Source organism: Typopeltis vanoorti, chromosome 7 (assembly GCF_054136105.1).
Source record: "Typopeltis vanoorti isolate ZY-2024b chromosome 7, IOZ_Tvanoo_1.0, whole genome shotgun sequence".
NCBI classification, from domain to species: domain Eukaryota; kingdom Metazoa; phylum Arthropoda; class Arachnida; order Uropygi; family Thelyphonidae; genus Typopeltis; species Typopeltis vanoorti.
Genome location: NC_143555.1, coordinates 60,392,559 through 60,410,473, shown reverse-complemented (window position 1 = coordinate 60,410,473; position 17,915 = coordinate 60,392,559). Strand labels below are relative to the sequence as shown.

Genomic DNA, 17,915 nt, shown 5'->3' with positions numbered 1-17,915 from the left:
AGGTACTCATTGATAATCCACTGCTACATGCAAACACATCAGCTGAACTTATATGTCTGTAAAAAAAATTTAAAAAAGTAAAAAAAAAAAAAAGATTTATAGAAAACAGGATTCAAAAATACTAACACATATCATTTAATCATTATTAGTCTCTCTTCTGTATGTTCATGTTATTCCTCAGAACAGTGTTCTAATGGAAGAAATTTTGGAAATTTCTGTAAAGACTTCCTCTTTCAAGGGGAAAAAAAAAATCATCAAGACCATACTGATCCATGTGAGGGGATGTTATCTCAAAAAAAAAAAAAAGAGTTGAACTTCTGAAATCAGAAAGAGAGAACACCACAGCATCAAACAATAGAGGGAAATATCTACTACGTGACTGTTACCTGCTAGGAAGAATATTGAAGAAGAATTGATTCAAGAAGCTGCTAAGAAGTTTCCATCATGTCCTCTTTTTTAAAAAAAATTATTTTTTAGATTTATAGAGGCTTAAAAGGACTTTCTAAGTAATGGAAACTGAAACAATGGCTGCAGCAACATCTGGGTAGTTATTATTTTTTTCTGCATATTATTATTATTAAGAGAGACCTCCAGGGAGTCAGAGACTCATCGAGAGAGGCCACATACTACACACACCAGCTATCATACTTATTCTTGAATTCATTCACACTGATTGCACTCACAACATCAAAAGGCAATCCATTCCAATCACGCACCACCCTCTGAGAGAAAAATCTAGCCCTCACACCCTTCTTGGCGGCCTTCATTCTCGCCCCCAAGGATGCCCACTTATCCTTTCTCCCACCCTCCATAAATTGAAAAATTCCATCAATTGAAATCCTGTATGACCCTTTCAGAAGTTTGTAACTTTCAATCATATCACCCCCCCCCCCTTGTTCCTCCATTTGCTAGTGTCTGCAGTCTACAAATTCTCAATCTGTCTTCATAATCAGTGTTCCATAATCCTGATATAATTTTTAACACTCTCCTTTGTACTCTCTCTCTCCAATATATCAGAATCACAACAGAAACCAGGAGACAATAGTCCAGGTGAGTTCTTATCAAGACCTTGTAAAGAGGCAAAATAACATCCTTATCTTTACATGTGAATATTTGTTTCAGCATTGCAATTATCTTTTAAGTTGTATTCACAATCTTTGCCACATGGCCCCTGAACTTCAACTTCCTATCTATTAACAATCCAAAATCCCTAACCTCATCAGTTTCTTCTAGCCTATTCCACCAATATAATACGACATTGGATATCTAATCATCCTGAAGTGAATCACTTTACATTTACTGACATTCATTTTCCCATGCCCACAATTCCAGCCTATTCAAATCATTCTGCAAAGACTGCATATCAGCAGCATTCCTGATTACCCTAGCTATCTTTGCATCATCATCAAATAGCTGTATGTCGCCTGTCAAATCTTTCCCAATATCATTAATGTACAGACTGAATAACAGTGGACGAAGCACTGATCCTTGTGGTACACCACTTGTGGTATACCTTGCAGATTTAGATCCCTCGTATACCACTTTTTGATATCTGTCAGTCAGCCATCCTCTTATCCATGCTAATATTGTATAATCCAAACCCATTTTCTCCAATTTATGCAGCAGTCTGCCATGCTGTATTCTGTCAAAAGCCTTAGCAAAATCCAAAAGTATCATGGTGTATCCATTCCCCTTGTCTAGTTCAATGGTAATCATCCTGAAGTGAATCACTTTACATTTACTGACATTCATTTTCCCATGCCCACAATTCCAGCCTATTCAAATCATTCAAATTGTTATAGAATGAGGAAATTGCTAAAATATGACCTTCCCTTAGTAAACCCATGTTGTTCATTGCAAAGTAGAGATTCACCGTCAACCCATTTCTGAATGCGGGCCCTAACTAATTTTTCCAAAATCTTCACCACCACTCCTGAGATACTAATTGGTCGATAGTTGGATGCATCGGCCTTTGCACCACCCTTGTGCAATGGAATTATCATACATTCCTTCCATTCCTGTGACTCATATTAAACATCCTGGTCAAAAGAATGGCAAGTTCAGCTGAACACTCTTTTAGCACACATGGTGATATACCATCAGTCCCTATTGCTGAATTCTTATTCAGTTTGTGCAACAGCTCTAATATGCCCTCAGCCTCACACACCTACGTTTCTTCATCTAGTGAAGAGGTAACAGTGAGCTCAATGTTGCGTTCATCTGGTTGATAGCGTTTAACAAAATGAGCACTCATTAACTGAACAACCACTTCTGCATCTATAACCCTCACGCCATCTGGATTTAGGAGAGTTATTCTTTCATATTCATTCTTTCTTTTACTTGCAGCATATCGATAGAATTCTTGTAGGTTGTCTTTAGCACGCAGAGCCAGTTTCTTTTCATAATCAGACTTTGCTTTCCGTACAACAGTTGCGACTATTCTAGCCTGCTGTTTGTAATGTTCATAATGGACGTCATCCTTATGCAAATTGTATTCCTTCCACATCGTCCTTTTTAATTCCTTGCTTAATCTTATTAAGCAAGAGATTCTTACAAATCTCTTGCTTAATAAGATTACATCCATTTGACTCCTACTCTATTTATTCTTCGAACTCTCGGGACACATTCTGATATCACATCATTCGAGTATTGATTAAATGTTTCCCATGCACTGTCGATATTCTTTCCATTCAGAAACCGATCCCATTCTGCTGAACTCAGTATACTCCTCTGTTGGTCATAATTATATATGATTATAATATATCATATTATATTATATATAATAATAACAATATATATATATATATATATATATATATACACACACACATATATAAAGTATCATAAAAAAATTTAGAGTTAAATATGTATATTGATTGAATCAAAAAACATATATACAAACTGGTGTCTTTGATGTTTTAACTCTAAGTTCAGGTACTTTGGCAAATATAGCTCTCAAAAGAGATGATTTCCCAACATTACTTCGTCCTATAAATGTGACCTGTTTAAAAAATAATAATATTTAGCAAAAACTATATTAATACAATATTATATAAAAATGAACTAAATGTATGATCATCCTGAAACACATTTCTCATAAAAAATATTAGCTATTAAAAATTTATTAGAAATCTAAACATGTTAAAGTCCATTTCTATATGCAAATATCATTGAGGCCAATATTCTAATACAATAAATAATACTCTTAAAATAAAATCACTTGAAACAGAAAGAAAAAAAATGCAAGTCTATCTTGGTATATTTTATAACATAACTAGGCATGCAGTGTACCTTATGAATATTTTATTTATTTATTTTTCACAATATAAAAGATTACAACTACCAGTGTAGCATCACTCACTAAATAATTTCAAGAGAATAGAGTAGAATGAAACTGCAGCAAAGCTGACTCTCACTACAGTAAAATAGTAATGATTACAGGAACGGTTTGTTATAGTAGCTAGTTTGCTATAGTTAATTTTCTATAGCATGCTATTGTGACTACTACAAGCTGTAGTAGTCACAATTGACTACTTGTGTTAGAGTGAGCAAATTTGTTATAGTGGTGTTTGTTATAACAAGAGTTAACCAGATATTTTGAAAAACACAGGATCCAAATTCCAAAATAAGACAAGTTATCCAATTTGAAAGACAGCTTGAAAACATTTATATCCCAACAAACAAAAATTTAATGATAGTATCTTAAATTTTATCAGCACATGATAGATCTTGAGACCAATGATCTGGCATTACATGTGCAAGCAAATGGTTAACAAGAAAAAATAAATTTGTTGATGTGTTTTTGAAGACCTGAAGGTTGTAATGATGGGGGGGGGATGGTATATGGTCAAAACTTCCAAATGCTAGAGGTGTAGGGAATGAAGGCAGAGGATGAGAAGTTGGTTTGATTAGTTTGGAGCAGAAATGCACATGGATGTACTAGTGGTAGCTAATGTTTGAATATGATTAGAGGGAAGTGGAGGGATGTTGGCAACCGATTCAGCAGAGCAGTACCCAGAGCTAAAGAAAAGACAATGCAACAACAAAGCATCTATGGGAAGGTGACCATAGGTAGAGAGTCAGTGAGGGGAGGGATCAGCACTTAGGTGAAATGCTCACATCTGAATGCAATTAAGCATGCTGAGGAAGAGTTTTAGATGCACCACTCCAAATGTGGGAAAGTATTTTAAAGTAGAGTGGATCTGAGGTTTATAAAGTGTCAAGAACTGATCAGGAGCGAAGTACTGTTTGGAATGAAAAAAAGAGTAGTTTGTATTTAACTATTTAACTCTCGACAGGTGCATATCACTTTGACCCGAGATGTCTGTTAAGGTTAGATAGCAGATATGGGGGACTCTTAGGTTTCTGCCTGATCTCTTATGAGAGCCAAACAGTTCGAAACAGCTATCAGGCCAGTGAAATCTAATCACACTAATAAAAAGCGAGTATATGGGCTCGTGGGCTAGTTTATCTGTTAAGTAGTGAAAACCAAAGGCAGCTCTCATGCCTTTGGTTTGCATTTAAAATTAAAACGATTAAAGCCAGATTAAAACTTTTCTGAGATTACAAGATCTCAGAAAAGTTTTAATCTAGCTTTAGAACTGAAATATGTTATATTCATGGATATATTAATATAATAAATTTAGTTTAATCCTTTATCCAAGTGTGAGCAAACAAAGTTTGCGCCTGAAAGTATCTTCAGGTCTGGGTTACAAAGGTTGCAAAGGTGGAGCAAATTACTGCATTGCAAAGGTGGAGCAAGCTACTAACACTCCTATCTCAGTATCTCCTATAATGCAAAACACATCTCCTTGCAGATATGTCTAATGTTATGCATTAAGGGAAGGGCCACTACCCAGACTAGTTTCGACCTTTATTGAGGTCTCTTCAGTGGGAGCCAGGCCCAAGTGGAGGTATCAGGCAGAAGCATTAGCAAGTCATCTCTACCTATAGGAGTTGCAAATGGTGTGCCACCCTTTTTTAATAAATTACTCTGGATTTAGAGAAAGATGTTGAAAGTTTATTTTTCACTTGGTTACAGTATAATAAATTTAGTTTAATCCTTTATCCAAGTGTGAGCAAACAAAGTTTGCACCTGAAAGTATCTTCAGGACTGGGTTAAGATGGTACAACACCAGTGCAATTTGTTGCAAAGGTGGAGCAAGCTACTAACACTCCTATCTCAGTATCTGCTATAATGCAAAACACATCTCCTGAGTAATTTATCAAAAAAGGGTGGCACACCAATTGGCAACACCTATAGGTAGAGATGACTTGCTAATGCTTCTGCCTGATACCTCCACTTGGGCCTGGCTCCCACTGAAGAGACCTCAATAAAGGTCGAAACTAGTCTGGATAGTGGCCCTTCCCTTAATGCATAACATTAGACATATCCGCAAGGATACGTGTTTTGCATTATAGGAGATACTGAGATAGGAGTGTTAGTGGCTTGCTCCACCTTTGCAACGAGTTGCCCTAGTGTTGTACCACCTTAACCCAGTCCTGAAGATACGTTCAGGCGCAAACTTTGTTTGCTCACACTTGGATAAAGGATTAAACTAAATTTATTATACTCTAACCAAGTGAAAAATAAACTTCCATCATCATGGATATATTATATGCTTTAGATGGATAATTTGTTCTTGCCAGAATGAAATGTTTAGTAATTTGTTATGAACTTTTCATTTTTGTATATGTAGAGTGTATGACAAAGTCAAAAATCTTCACTATATTAGGAGAAAAGTTATAGGATAACATTTATTATCAACAGACTTCCTGGAGTAGAGACTCATCATGAGAGGTGCCAATCTCATATGCACAGTTCATCATACCTTAACTTAAATGCATTCACTGTCCATGCACTCACCACTCTCAGGCAATGTGTTTCAATCACCCACCACTCTCCATGCAAAAAATCTACTCCTCACTCCCTTGCTCACACCCAGCTTATAACAACTTCCAGAGATGATGGCCTTTCATTCTCCCATCTCCAGATATTCTATGAAAAATCTCATCCACGTTAATCTGGTAATTATCCCTTACCAACTCATATTTCTCGATCATGTTTCCACTCTCCCTTCTATCCACTATGCTCTGTAATTTGCATTCTCTCATCTATCCTTATACTTTGCATTCCAGAGACCAGAAACCAACTTAGTCAATCATCTCTGAACCCCCCCCCCCCACAACATCTCATCATCTTATTGAGACCCAGGTGACCAAATCTGTGCACGGTAATCCATATGTGTGGACTAATTAAAGCCTTGTGCAATGGAATCAAAACATCCTTACTTCTACATGTCAGTGTTCTCCACATCATTCCCATAATCCACTGTGTTGTCCTCGCAATTTTAGCGAAATGTCCATGAAATTTGAAGTCCCTATCCACCATCACCACCAGATCTTTCATCCCCCCCCCCCAATCATATACTCTGCATCCCATCTTTGCTTCTCAAATTTTAAAATCTTACACTTTCCAACATTAAACTGACATCTCCACGTACTTGTATAATCAGACAGTCTATTTAGGTCCTCTTGCAAAACTACAACATCTGCTCTACTTCTCATAACACTCACCAACTTTGTATCATGTGCAAGCAACTGCATATTAGCATTTATGTCCTTACCAATGTATACAATGTTGAACAATGGTCCCAAAACAAACCTCTGGGACACACCACTAGTGACTATCCTCTTCTGGGATATCACTCCTCCATAGACAACCTGCTGATATTGATCAGACAGCCAATTCAATTGTACTAGTCCACTATCCAACCCCATTTGTTCCAATTTAACAACTAGTTTGTCATGTGGCAATACAGAGTGTCCCTGAATTCATGGCCCAAACGTTAGGGGATGGTAGTATACACAGAAACCACACACACACACTGAGGACCAAAATATTCGTCATAGAATATGCAGCGCAAACGTAGCCCACATATTCTATGAGGCGCAGACGAGGCGGCCCGCATAGGGGATGCAGACGAGGCGGCACGGCTTAAAAGCACTAGATCGGCCAAACCCCAGCATTCTCAGCATCGAGTGGACATGAAATGGAGCAGTTTACGAATGCAGAGAAAGCCGATATGCACCTGATGTATGCCTTAGCTGAGGATAATGGTAGGAAGACGCAAAGACGGTACCGTGAGCGATATCCTATGCACCGTGTGCCCGATCATAAAATGTTTGCGTGACTGCACTGTCAGCTGTGCGAGGCGGGCACCTTCCACATCAGTCAACATGATGCCAGACGAGCATGGACGGTCAGAACACCAGCTATGAGCAAGGATATCTTGTGTATGGTAACAGATAACCCAGCACAAGCACACACGATCCACCGCCCGTAGCCTGGGTGTGCATCGGAACAGTGTCTGGCAAGTACTGCACGAAGGAGGACTACCCTCCCCCCATCACTTGCAGCGAGTGCAGGCATTGACAGCTATTGATTATCCCCTGTGCATGGATTTCGCAGTGATTCCTGCAGCAAAGCATCATACAGCCTGATTTCCCCGCTCCGTGTGCTCTTTACAGACGAATCAACTTTCTCACGTGAAGGCATAGTCAATGTCCATAATGCGCATTTGTGAGCGGCCCAGAACCCCCATGGCACACATCCACAGTCGAATCAGCAATGGTTCGCCGTCAACGTCTGGGCGTGGATCGTGCATGACTACTTAATTGGATCCTACCTACTGCCGGACCACATTGATAAGCGAACGTATCGTATTTTTCTACAACAAGTTTTGCTGGAATTGCTTCAGGATGTTCAAGTCGCCATCAGCTCCTGTATGTGGTTCCAGAACGATGGGGCACCCGCCCATTTCAGTATGGATGTGCATCAGCATCTTAATGCCACATTTGGGAACCGATGGATTGGGTGCGGTGGTTCCATGCCATGGCGCCCCAGATCACCCGATCTTTCTTATCTCGATTTCTTTCTTTGGGGACATTTGAAGAGTGTCATGTATGAGACACCCGTGCAGTCAGTGGAGAATCTGATAGCTTGACTGTCCCTCACAGCCAGCGATATGTGCGACAAGCCCAGTGTTCACGAACAGGTACGCCAATCACTACTCCGCCGTTGTGCAGCGTGCATGAACGTTGGTGGGCAGACGTTTGAGCATTTGTTGTAATGATCTCCAATAAATTTCACTCTGGAAACCTGTGTCTGCCCTTCATTTCCGACTAATCACTGCATTTGCAGCCACATATTCTATGGCAAATATTGGTGGTTTCAGTGTGTACTACCATTCCCTCACGTTTGGGCCATGAATTCAGGGACACCCTGTATATCAAAAGCCTACACAAAATCTAAACATCTAAACATACTGCTTTACATATCCCCCCCCCCCGCCCAATGTATTCGTCACCATGTTATAATAAATAAGTGAACTGATAAAAAAAAATCTTCGTTTAGTAAACCCCATGATGTCCATTAAAGAAAATTCTACTGCTGTCGACCCAGTTCTGAATCCTTGTCAGCTTCTCCAACACCTTGGCCATAACTCCAGACAAGCAAACTGGCCTATAATTCAAAGCATTAGTCTTATCATCCGCTTTATGAAACAGAACAATTCTACCATCTTTCCACTGCTTTGGAACTTACCTAATCTAAGACTCATCTTAAAAACATAAGTTAAAGCTGTTGTTAACACCCTGGAACATTCCCTCAAGACAAGCAGTGATATTCCATCAAGTCCTATGGCCTTGTTAACATCAAGTTAACTCAATTCCTCATATACCTCCTGCTCACTCACCATCATTAGTTCCCCTCTCATTCCCATTGCTCTCAAGCTCTGCATTATGTTACAATCAATCACAAGGATGGAATACTTTAATGAAATGCTCATTAAACACTTCTACTATGTTGGTTATATGATAAATATGTTGTCAGTTGAATGAACCTCCAACAATGAGTCTGTCAACTCCATGGAGGATGTAATAATAATATTCTGCTCAGTATTTATCATTCTCCCATTTTCCCCAACTAGCATCCTTCTCCCATAATCATTCTTCCTTTTTCTTGTCATATATCAAAAGAAATTCCTAGGATTTCTTTTAGTGTCATTTACTAACCTTACAGAGTCGCCTTCCCTGCTTGCTCTTGGTACTCTTGTACTCTTCATGTAACTGATTATCTCCACTCATCTTGTGTTCCACAATGCATTCCCCCCCCCCCCCATATTGCATGCTTCACCTCTTCAGTCATCCATTTTACACCTACCTTATTTAATCTCCTGACCTTTGGAATACACTCAGTCATTTCCTCTGCTAGATACTTCCTGAGTAAAGACCAAGCAGCATTGATTTCCTTCCTATCCAATTGCACAGTCCATGATAGCAACGCAAGCAACATCTTGAGTTTGTTCTGCCTTATAATTCCACATATAATCCTTTCTCACAGAAGTCCTGATATGGCTGGCTACCACCCAAGTGGTAGCCTTCATGGTCACTTTCACCAACTGGAGGAAGATGTGAACACTTTATTTACATGAATATCTTCTGATGAGATAATCAAATCCAAGACATTTGTCAAGAATGTAAACAAGAAAAACAATCTCAAAACTGACCATGTGATTTGCAGATTGCAGAGAAATGTCCTTATCTCCATAAATCATCATTGTCATCGACAATGGCTGATGATGATGACAGATTTCATCCACTGTTGGATGAAAGCCTTTCCAAGATTACCCCAAACTGTCTGTCCATGGCTCTCCTTTTCCATGTCTCCTGCAAATTTGATGATATCATCAATCCACCGTGATTTAGGTCGGCATCGTAGTTGTTTTTCCTCTCGTGGAATCCAATCCAGTACTTCTTTTGTCCGTCGTTGATCTTGTTTCCAAGCAATATGCTCGCCCATTGCCACTTCAGATGTTTCATTCTTCCTATGATGTCAGAGACTTTGGTTTGATTTCTTATCCATGTATTCCTTTTGTGATCCCAAGCATACTTCTTTCCATACTAAATTGTGTTGTTTTTAATTTTTGAATTTCCTTTGCATTTAGTTTCCATGTTTCACAGCCATATGTCAGTATAGGAAGAATACATTGGTTAAAAACTTTTCTCTTCAGGCATAATGGTAGTTGGCTTTTGAATATTGAATGTAATTTTCCAAATGCTTTCCACCCAAGCATCGTGCACCCTTTAATTTCGTCCATGATATTTTGTTCCATTGATATCTGTTGTCCTAAGTATATATAATGGTTTGCTTGTTTACTTTCCTCATTATTGATTTTTATTATTTCTGGTTGGACATAGCTATTGAACATAATTTGGATCTTCTTTAGGCCAGCTGTTTTGCTAGCAATTTGGAGTTAATGGATACGAGTCTGTAATTCATGCGCAGTTGAATTAAAGATAACTATGTCACCTGCAAAGTGTAAATATCTTCCATTTATCTTCAGACCTTTCCCTTCCCAATCAAGAAGTTTGAATATTTCTTCAAGGCATGCTGTGAATAATTTTGGAGATATTGTGTCATCCTGTCTTATACCTCTCTATATTCCCACAGTAGAGATGTTTTCATTGAAATGAATTACTGCTGTGGCAATGGTGTATGTTGATTTGATGGTTCTGATGGATGTCTCCTCCACTTGGTTTTATAATGCTTTAAGTATTGCAGAAGTTTTAAGTGAATCAAAGGCTTTCTCATAGTCAGCAAAACCAAGACATAGTGGTAATTGATATTCATTACACCGTTCAATAATCTGCTGTACAACTTGAATATGGTCCATTGTATCAAAGCCCCTTCAAAAGCCTGCCTGTTCTTTTGGTTGTGCTATGTCTAGAGTTGCAAAAAGCCTATAAGCTAAGACCTTTGTAAACCACTGATAGGTCAGTAGTTCATCAAGTCTTCTATCTTCTATCTCACCTTTTTATGTATCAGAATTAGGGTAGACTTCTTCCACGTTGTTGGTAAATCATTTTTCTTCAGGCATAAAGTAAATAGTTTTGCTAAGAGTTTGTAGTTTATTTCTCCACCTGTTTTTAGAAATTCAGCTATAACTCCATCCTCACCTACAGCTTTCCCATTTTGCAAGCTTTGGATGATCCACCTAACTTCTTCTGGTAGAATCTGTGGTACTTCAGCTATGTCATAGTTGTCTTCTTTTTCATTTAATTCATCATCCTGTTATAATATTGAGTTAAATTCTTCAACTCTTTTTGCTATAGTATATCTATCTCTGGTGATGGTCCCGTCTTGTAGTTTGACTGCAACCATCTGTGTCTTGCAATTCATTAATTGCTGTTTGGCTTTTTTCAGACTATGGTTGTTTTCAATTGTTTGTTGTATGAATTTACAATTGAATTTTCTTATTTCTTCTGTCATATGTTTTCTGATCGTTTTGCACAATTCAGTGTATTCAATTTTATTCTGTAGGTTAATTGTTTGTTTCATTTCTCTTCATCATCCCATTTCTCTCCATCATCATCGTTTCTTCATACACTGTTTTGTTTCTTTAGAGATTTTGTCTTGTTTCTGTTCTGTGGTACCAGCTATTTCAAGTGAGCATTGTAAAAGGTTTTGAATAATAATGTCATTACTTTCTGATAGATCAGCAATGTCATCTATAATGAGATGTTTAAATCTGTTGTTTAGTTCGTATTGGAATATATCTATTTTAATGTTGAGTTTGTGTTTATTTATGTTCATAAATAAATACATCAAATTTGTGATAAATGATCTTAACTGTTCAATATGAGACCCAAAAAATGAGAAGAAATTTTGCAAGTTTATAGACCGGAGCAATGCAACTGACAATAGTTCTCAAAGAACTCCTTGTGGATTCATAAAAATGGCTTACTAAAGATCCACACACACACACACACACACACACACACACACACACACACACACACACACACACACACACACACACACAGTTGAAAGCTTTGAAGATGTCAAGGGCAATAGCACAAGTTACTCCAAACCTTTCTATGGTATGCATCCACTGGTGGGTAATGTAAGCTACAAAGTCAGCTCTGGTTCTTGAATGGTGGACTCCATACAGTGGTCACTGATTAACTGGAGGGGGGGGGGGGGAGGCTCTAATATAATGGAGGAGTTGGCTATTAATGGCTTTCTCCATTATTTTGGAGAGGGAGAGGACAGAGGTGATGACAACTGGTGGTAGTTTGCAGCCAGACTTCTATCGCCTTTTTTGGAATAGGATGGATGAGATTACTTCCATGCACTGGGATAAGTGCAGATATGTATAATAAATTATAGAGACAATGCAGGATGGGTTAAATCTGGAACATAATGTTGGAAAAAAATTAGAGAAATTTGGTTGTGATGTGTTAGTACCAGAGTTATTTAGTAGTTTAATTTTGCCAGTCTCCAGATAAATGCATTTAAGTGAAAGCCACCCTCGAATTTCTTTCCTTGAACACATCCACAAACCTACAACCATTCCTCCTAAAGAGCCTGTACATCAAATCATATGCAATTAGGTACAAGCCATCCCTATTATATGAATTCATTCTTTCCTCGAACACATCCACAAACCTGCAACCATTCCTCCTAAACACCTTTAGATCAAATCATTTGCTATCATAACCTTTCTTAACTCAGTACTGTCTTTTGGTAACAGCTAACGCCTTTTTTATTCCTGTATAGGGAGTAGGCGAGGCCGTTTTATCCCTATCTAACTTTTGGAGACTGAGTGGGCAGTTCAATCTCCACTGGCAGCCAATCAGAGATAGCTTAATTAGTGATAGCCAAGGCTATCACTAATTAAGCGGCACACAGTGAAGAGAGACGGCTCAACAAGTGCCACCATCTCGTGGTCCCTAACACAATATATGTAATGTCTGAAATAATGTGGGTTCTACGGTCTATTTTCTTGAGTTTACGGGATGAAAAACCTGAGTTTGCAGGAGAAAAAACCCGCTTGCCCATGCCAGAGATCAAATAACTCGGGAACCAGTCGAAAAAAGGGTTAAAAAAATTCTCTAGTCGACGACTAGATTCGAAACCAATTCTTCCTTCGTGCAGTCAAGCACCATGGTGTGCAAATTCCCCCATCCCCTGAGCTACACAGACTCTCCTTTGGTAACAGAGGAATGATTATCTCTCTCTCACTCTTCACTGTCAATTCACTCCAGCATACCTAAGTCAAGTCAGAAATTAATTCAGATAAAAGGTTACAGTGCTACCTAGGACTACTGCCATAGGGAACTATTACTATCACACACTCCTTGGAATCAAAGGAACAATTTGCATAAGAAATGATTTGATACACTGAATTTTCTTTAGAAAATGATTGAAGCCATTTGGTTGTGGCTAAGTCTCTCTTTTTTTTTTTTTTGTTAGTTTGTCATATTAAGTGAGTTCACGTTAGAGTGAACTCACTCATTATAACTGCAAGTAACTATTACAAGGAGAGATGGCTGCAATGAGATAATATAATTCAAATTTTGTATTAAAAATATGTTAAGATGAATAGTCTAATGGTATTCAGATGTAAAAGATCAACATCATCATCAAATTCCTTCAATGTACCCTCAAGGGGTGTACAGGATATGATAGTACTACATGAAAAAAATTACATCATTACTAACTTCCTATCTACAATTTTCCTCCAAATCAGTCTGTAACTTGTCAAGACTCCAACATTATCAGATCTTATATTTCTATCGTCTAAGGCACTTTGTACCATATCAATCCACCTATATCTTGGTCTTCCTCTGGATCGTTTTGCTGCCAACTGGGCAGAGAACACTTGTTTTGCAAATCTTTCCTCGCCCATTCTGTTTAAGTGACCATACCACCTGAGATTAGCTCTGCTAACGCATTCCTGGAGACTGACAAAGTCAAGTTCTTTCCTAATATCTTCGTTTTTAATATGATATTGCCATCGATGCCATCTGTTCATGCCTATAATCTTTCTCAGGACTCTCATATCTGTGGTCTCTAGTCTTTGGTCAAGTGTTTTACTTCTAAACAGCTCTCAGATCCATAAGTTAACAATGGTTTGAACTTTGTCTTGTATACAGCTAATTTAATGATCCGACTAATTTCTCTCTTATTCCATATAAATTTATTCAATTGACTTCCCACCATACCAGCTTTGCTGATTCTGTTGTCTATTTCTATATTTAATTTACCATCTTCAGAAAAAATCGTGCGTAAGTAGCTGAAATGTTTTACTTGTTCCACAGGTTCTCCATTCACAACACAGTAGGCATTTTCAATGATTCTGCCTATTTTCATTGTCTGTGTCTTTTTTATTGCTGACCTTCATACCATATCTATTACAACAGCTATTCAATTTAGTCAGAGAATCTTGCAGACTTGTAGCGGATTTATTTAGAAGTATAACATCGTCCGCATAAAGCAAAGAGTTGACATTAACATTTCCAATTTGGATATCATGTTTAATACCACTTTCCTTCATAATGTGATCCATATAGATAATGAATAACAGAGGGGATAATGTACATCCTTGTCTCAAACCAGATTTAACATTAAACCATCTTCCTGTACTTCCTTCAATTCTAACTGCTGACTTACAACTCAAATAAAGACTAAGTATTGCTTGACATAATGCCCCATTGACACCATATAGCTGCAGCGTATTGAATAGCTTCTCTCTTGGCACCTTGTCATATGCCTTTTCCAAATTGACAAAACTTAAATAGAGATCTTTGTTATATTCCCATGTTTTCTCAACTATTTGTCGTAAAGATCTGATCCTGACAGCCTCTATCTGGACTGAATCCAGCTTGTTCTTCACCAAGCTTTTCTTCTGCAATTCTTCTCAACCGTTTCTCAAGTATACTTGCATAGATCTTGCCAAGAACACTCAGTAGGGAAATACCTCTGTAATTCTCACATTCAGTTTTATTTCCCTTTTTATATATGGGTACTATGAGAGCTCTACTCCAATCATCGGGAATTCGTCCCTCTGTCCAGGCTTTCTGAACTATGCAGTGCAGCCACTGTAAGACTTTTATACCACCATACTTCAGCATTTCTGGTCAAGTATCATCTACTCCTGCTGCCTTTCCATTTCAAGCCTTTGATGTCTTTTTCTACTTCAGGAATGGATATGTATTCCTGACTGCATGTCTGGTCAGTATTTTTTACCACTGTGCTGTCATCACTGCTTATTTCATTTAGCAGTTTTTCAAAGTAATTACTCCATACTTCAAGGATATCTTTTTCTCCCGTTTTCATGTCACTTTTATCATCTCTAACTCCTTTTACAGCACTCTTTCCTCCATTCCCAAGCTTCTTCAACAACCTCCAGAATATTTTGCCACCTTCTTGATATTTATTTTCTATATTCTTGCCAAAATCCTCCTATGACTTATGTTTAGCTAATTTTACACAGTGTTTAGCATTCTTGCATTTGTCTCGGTATTCTCTAAGTGCACAAGCTGACTTATTTGACAGGGACTTTTGATATGCGCTCTTCTTTTCCTTCACTGCCTCTTTAACTTCCTGTGTTCACCATGGAGTTCTAATTTTTTTATCCTTGCAGACAACCTCACCACATGCCTCTCTGGCAGAATCAATCAATGTTTTCTTCAGAGTTTTCCATTGAATCTCCAAGATTTGATTCCTGTTCTCAAACTCCTTCATTTTTTTCTTCAATAATCTTTGTGTATTTTAGTCTACAGTTCACATCTGAGAGCTGCTCAACTTTTATTCGCTTTAAAACTTTCTTACATGTTATTCTTTTCAATATGAAATTCAATTTTATCCTGCTCAAGACTAAATAGTGATCACTTCCAATTTCAAATACTCTGTACACTCTGGTGTTCTGCACCAGGGAGAAAACATCACTATCAACAATAACATAGTCAATGAGACTTTTCTCATGCCTTGCCTCTTCTCTCCATGTGAATTTGTGCACATTTTTATGTTGGAACATGGTGTTAGTAATAACCAGTCCATGTCCTGAGCAGAAATCCAACAGATATTTGCCATTATTATTAGCTTTGCTCTTTTCTCCAAATTTTCCCAAAATATTTTTGTATGTCTGACAATCATTTCCTACTCTGCTATTTAGATCCCCAACAAGGACAACTTTTCATTTTTCATTGTGTCAGTTGCTTTTTCTAAAGCCTCAAAAAATTACTCCACTTCTACCTTAGTAGAACCTTCTGTGAGACCATAGTCACAAACAAGTCTCATTGTCCACTTCCCCATTCTGATATTTGCCCACATCACTCTATTTGAGACTGTCTGCCATTCAAGAAGATTAGCCTCATATATATTGTTGATACTATGCCTACTCCTTCTTTTCCTTGATTTCATTGCCTGAATATAACATTTTGTATTTATTGCTCAGAAAGATCTCACCAGTTTTGGTCTTTTTTGTTTCAATCACCCCTATTATGTCGATCTGGTATTTATCTAATTCCTCAGCTAGCTCCATTTCTTTGCCATTCAGGCTTCTTACGTTGATAGTACTGATCTTTAAGTCTGGTGATGTTGAGTTGGGATTTGTTTTCAGATTTGTTCCAGTAGCTGACTTTTCGCTGTTTGCCCTGGTTCCCTGGTGAAAACAACGGGGGCCTTGTTTAACCAGGCGACGCCCCAGCCGGCATGAAATTTTGTCATGTTGTACCATCATTTTTTATTTTGGTTTAACTAATAAGAATACAATTTGGTCAGCTAAATCCCAAATCGCCAGCCCTTCCTCGTTCGTTCAGTATCCAAGTAGATACCCAACAGGGTGCCCACGAGAAGGTGAGGATTGGACATTCGGTCAGAAGCCCTAGTCGGTTCACCGCATTTCTTTAAAGGCTATGTGGAGGTCTCCTCTCAGTTATACAGCTTTGATCCTTAAGCACCCCACATAAAAGATCAATGATTTCAATTCAACATTTAAATACAAAGTTTAGAATAAGAATATACTTTTTTATACCATCACGCATACTATATACCAAAATACCAAAAATAATTTTGTGTGTGTATATGTATATATATATATATATATATATATTTTAGGAAGATAAATAAAATACCTCTGGAAGATCATGGTTTGGAGAGTCATCAGAATTCAAAACTGCTATTAAGAATTTGATATCATCATGTTCTTTCGACAAAAATATCTTCTGTGCACTTTTCATCTCTTCTACTGATGGGGTAAAGGGAATCTCATTCTCCTTAAATAATGATACTTCTATATACTGCTGCAATTCTGTACAAGGATTTCGAAAATATGGATCCAGTTGCTTAGATGTATTGCTATTTATTGACCGTGACCAAGAAACAGGCAAGTATAATGGCTGACATACACTATACCAAATTTTTGAACAGCTGGAAATCCACAGGCAGTGCTAAACAATGAATTCAGCAATTAAAAATATGTGAGCATTTTTTTTAAAATTTCAACTTGGTTAACTGATAAAAGTATAACAAAGCAATGTAGACCATCAACGTTTAGAGAGAAAACAGATTTCTGAAAAGGATAATACATCTATACAAAAGTACATTTTTTTTAATTACTACTTATAAAATTATAATTTCAATAAAGAATATGTTTCCATATAGTTTTTCAAAAGAACAATGTTACATTCGGGAGGGAAGCATTATCAGTTGTTTTTATCTTGATTGTTTGGAGTGGACGTGCTACCTGAGAATATTCATGTCTCATTCTTCAATGTTGAAATTATGACAGCTAGATTCCATTTTTCAGCAAGTCAATAACGAGGCCCTCATTCCCTGTCATGATGATACACATGGAATATTCTGTTGTGGACTTTCTATGTAGCCTCCACTTGAAGTTTCCCCTGGATAGAGTAATTATAGATGACTGTTGTTTCATGTGTGTTTTAGGTAGAAATTGTAGATAGTGGTCTTTACAGCAATGATGATTTGTTGCATATTGTGTGGAGTAGCTGCTAGTGGTCTTCCAGGCTGTGTGGTTGATTGATTTCAGGTAGTAGAGATAGCG

The 17,915-nt window shown here is 37.7% G+C and overlaps 1 protein-coding gene across 1 annotated transcript in view; it reads right to left on the bottom strand.

Moving 5' to 3' along the window:
* LOC150104710 (GTP-binding protein 8-like) overlaps positions 1-17,615 on the bottom strand; it is a 116,643-nt gene extending 99,028 nt beyond the window's left edge. Inside the window, exons 1-3 of the mRNA XM_090395613.1 lie at positions 17,535-17,615; positions 16,984-17,298; positions 2,903-3,001 (exon numbers count right to left, since the gene is read on the bottom strand). Coding sequence (XP_090251739.1) covers positions 2,903-3,001; positions 16,984-17,298; positions 17,535-17,615 — 495 coding nt within the window. The remainder of the gene's footprint in view (positions 1-2,902; positions 3,002-16,983; positions 17,299-17,534) is intronic.
* Positions 17,616-17,915: the final 300 nt, after the last annotated feature.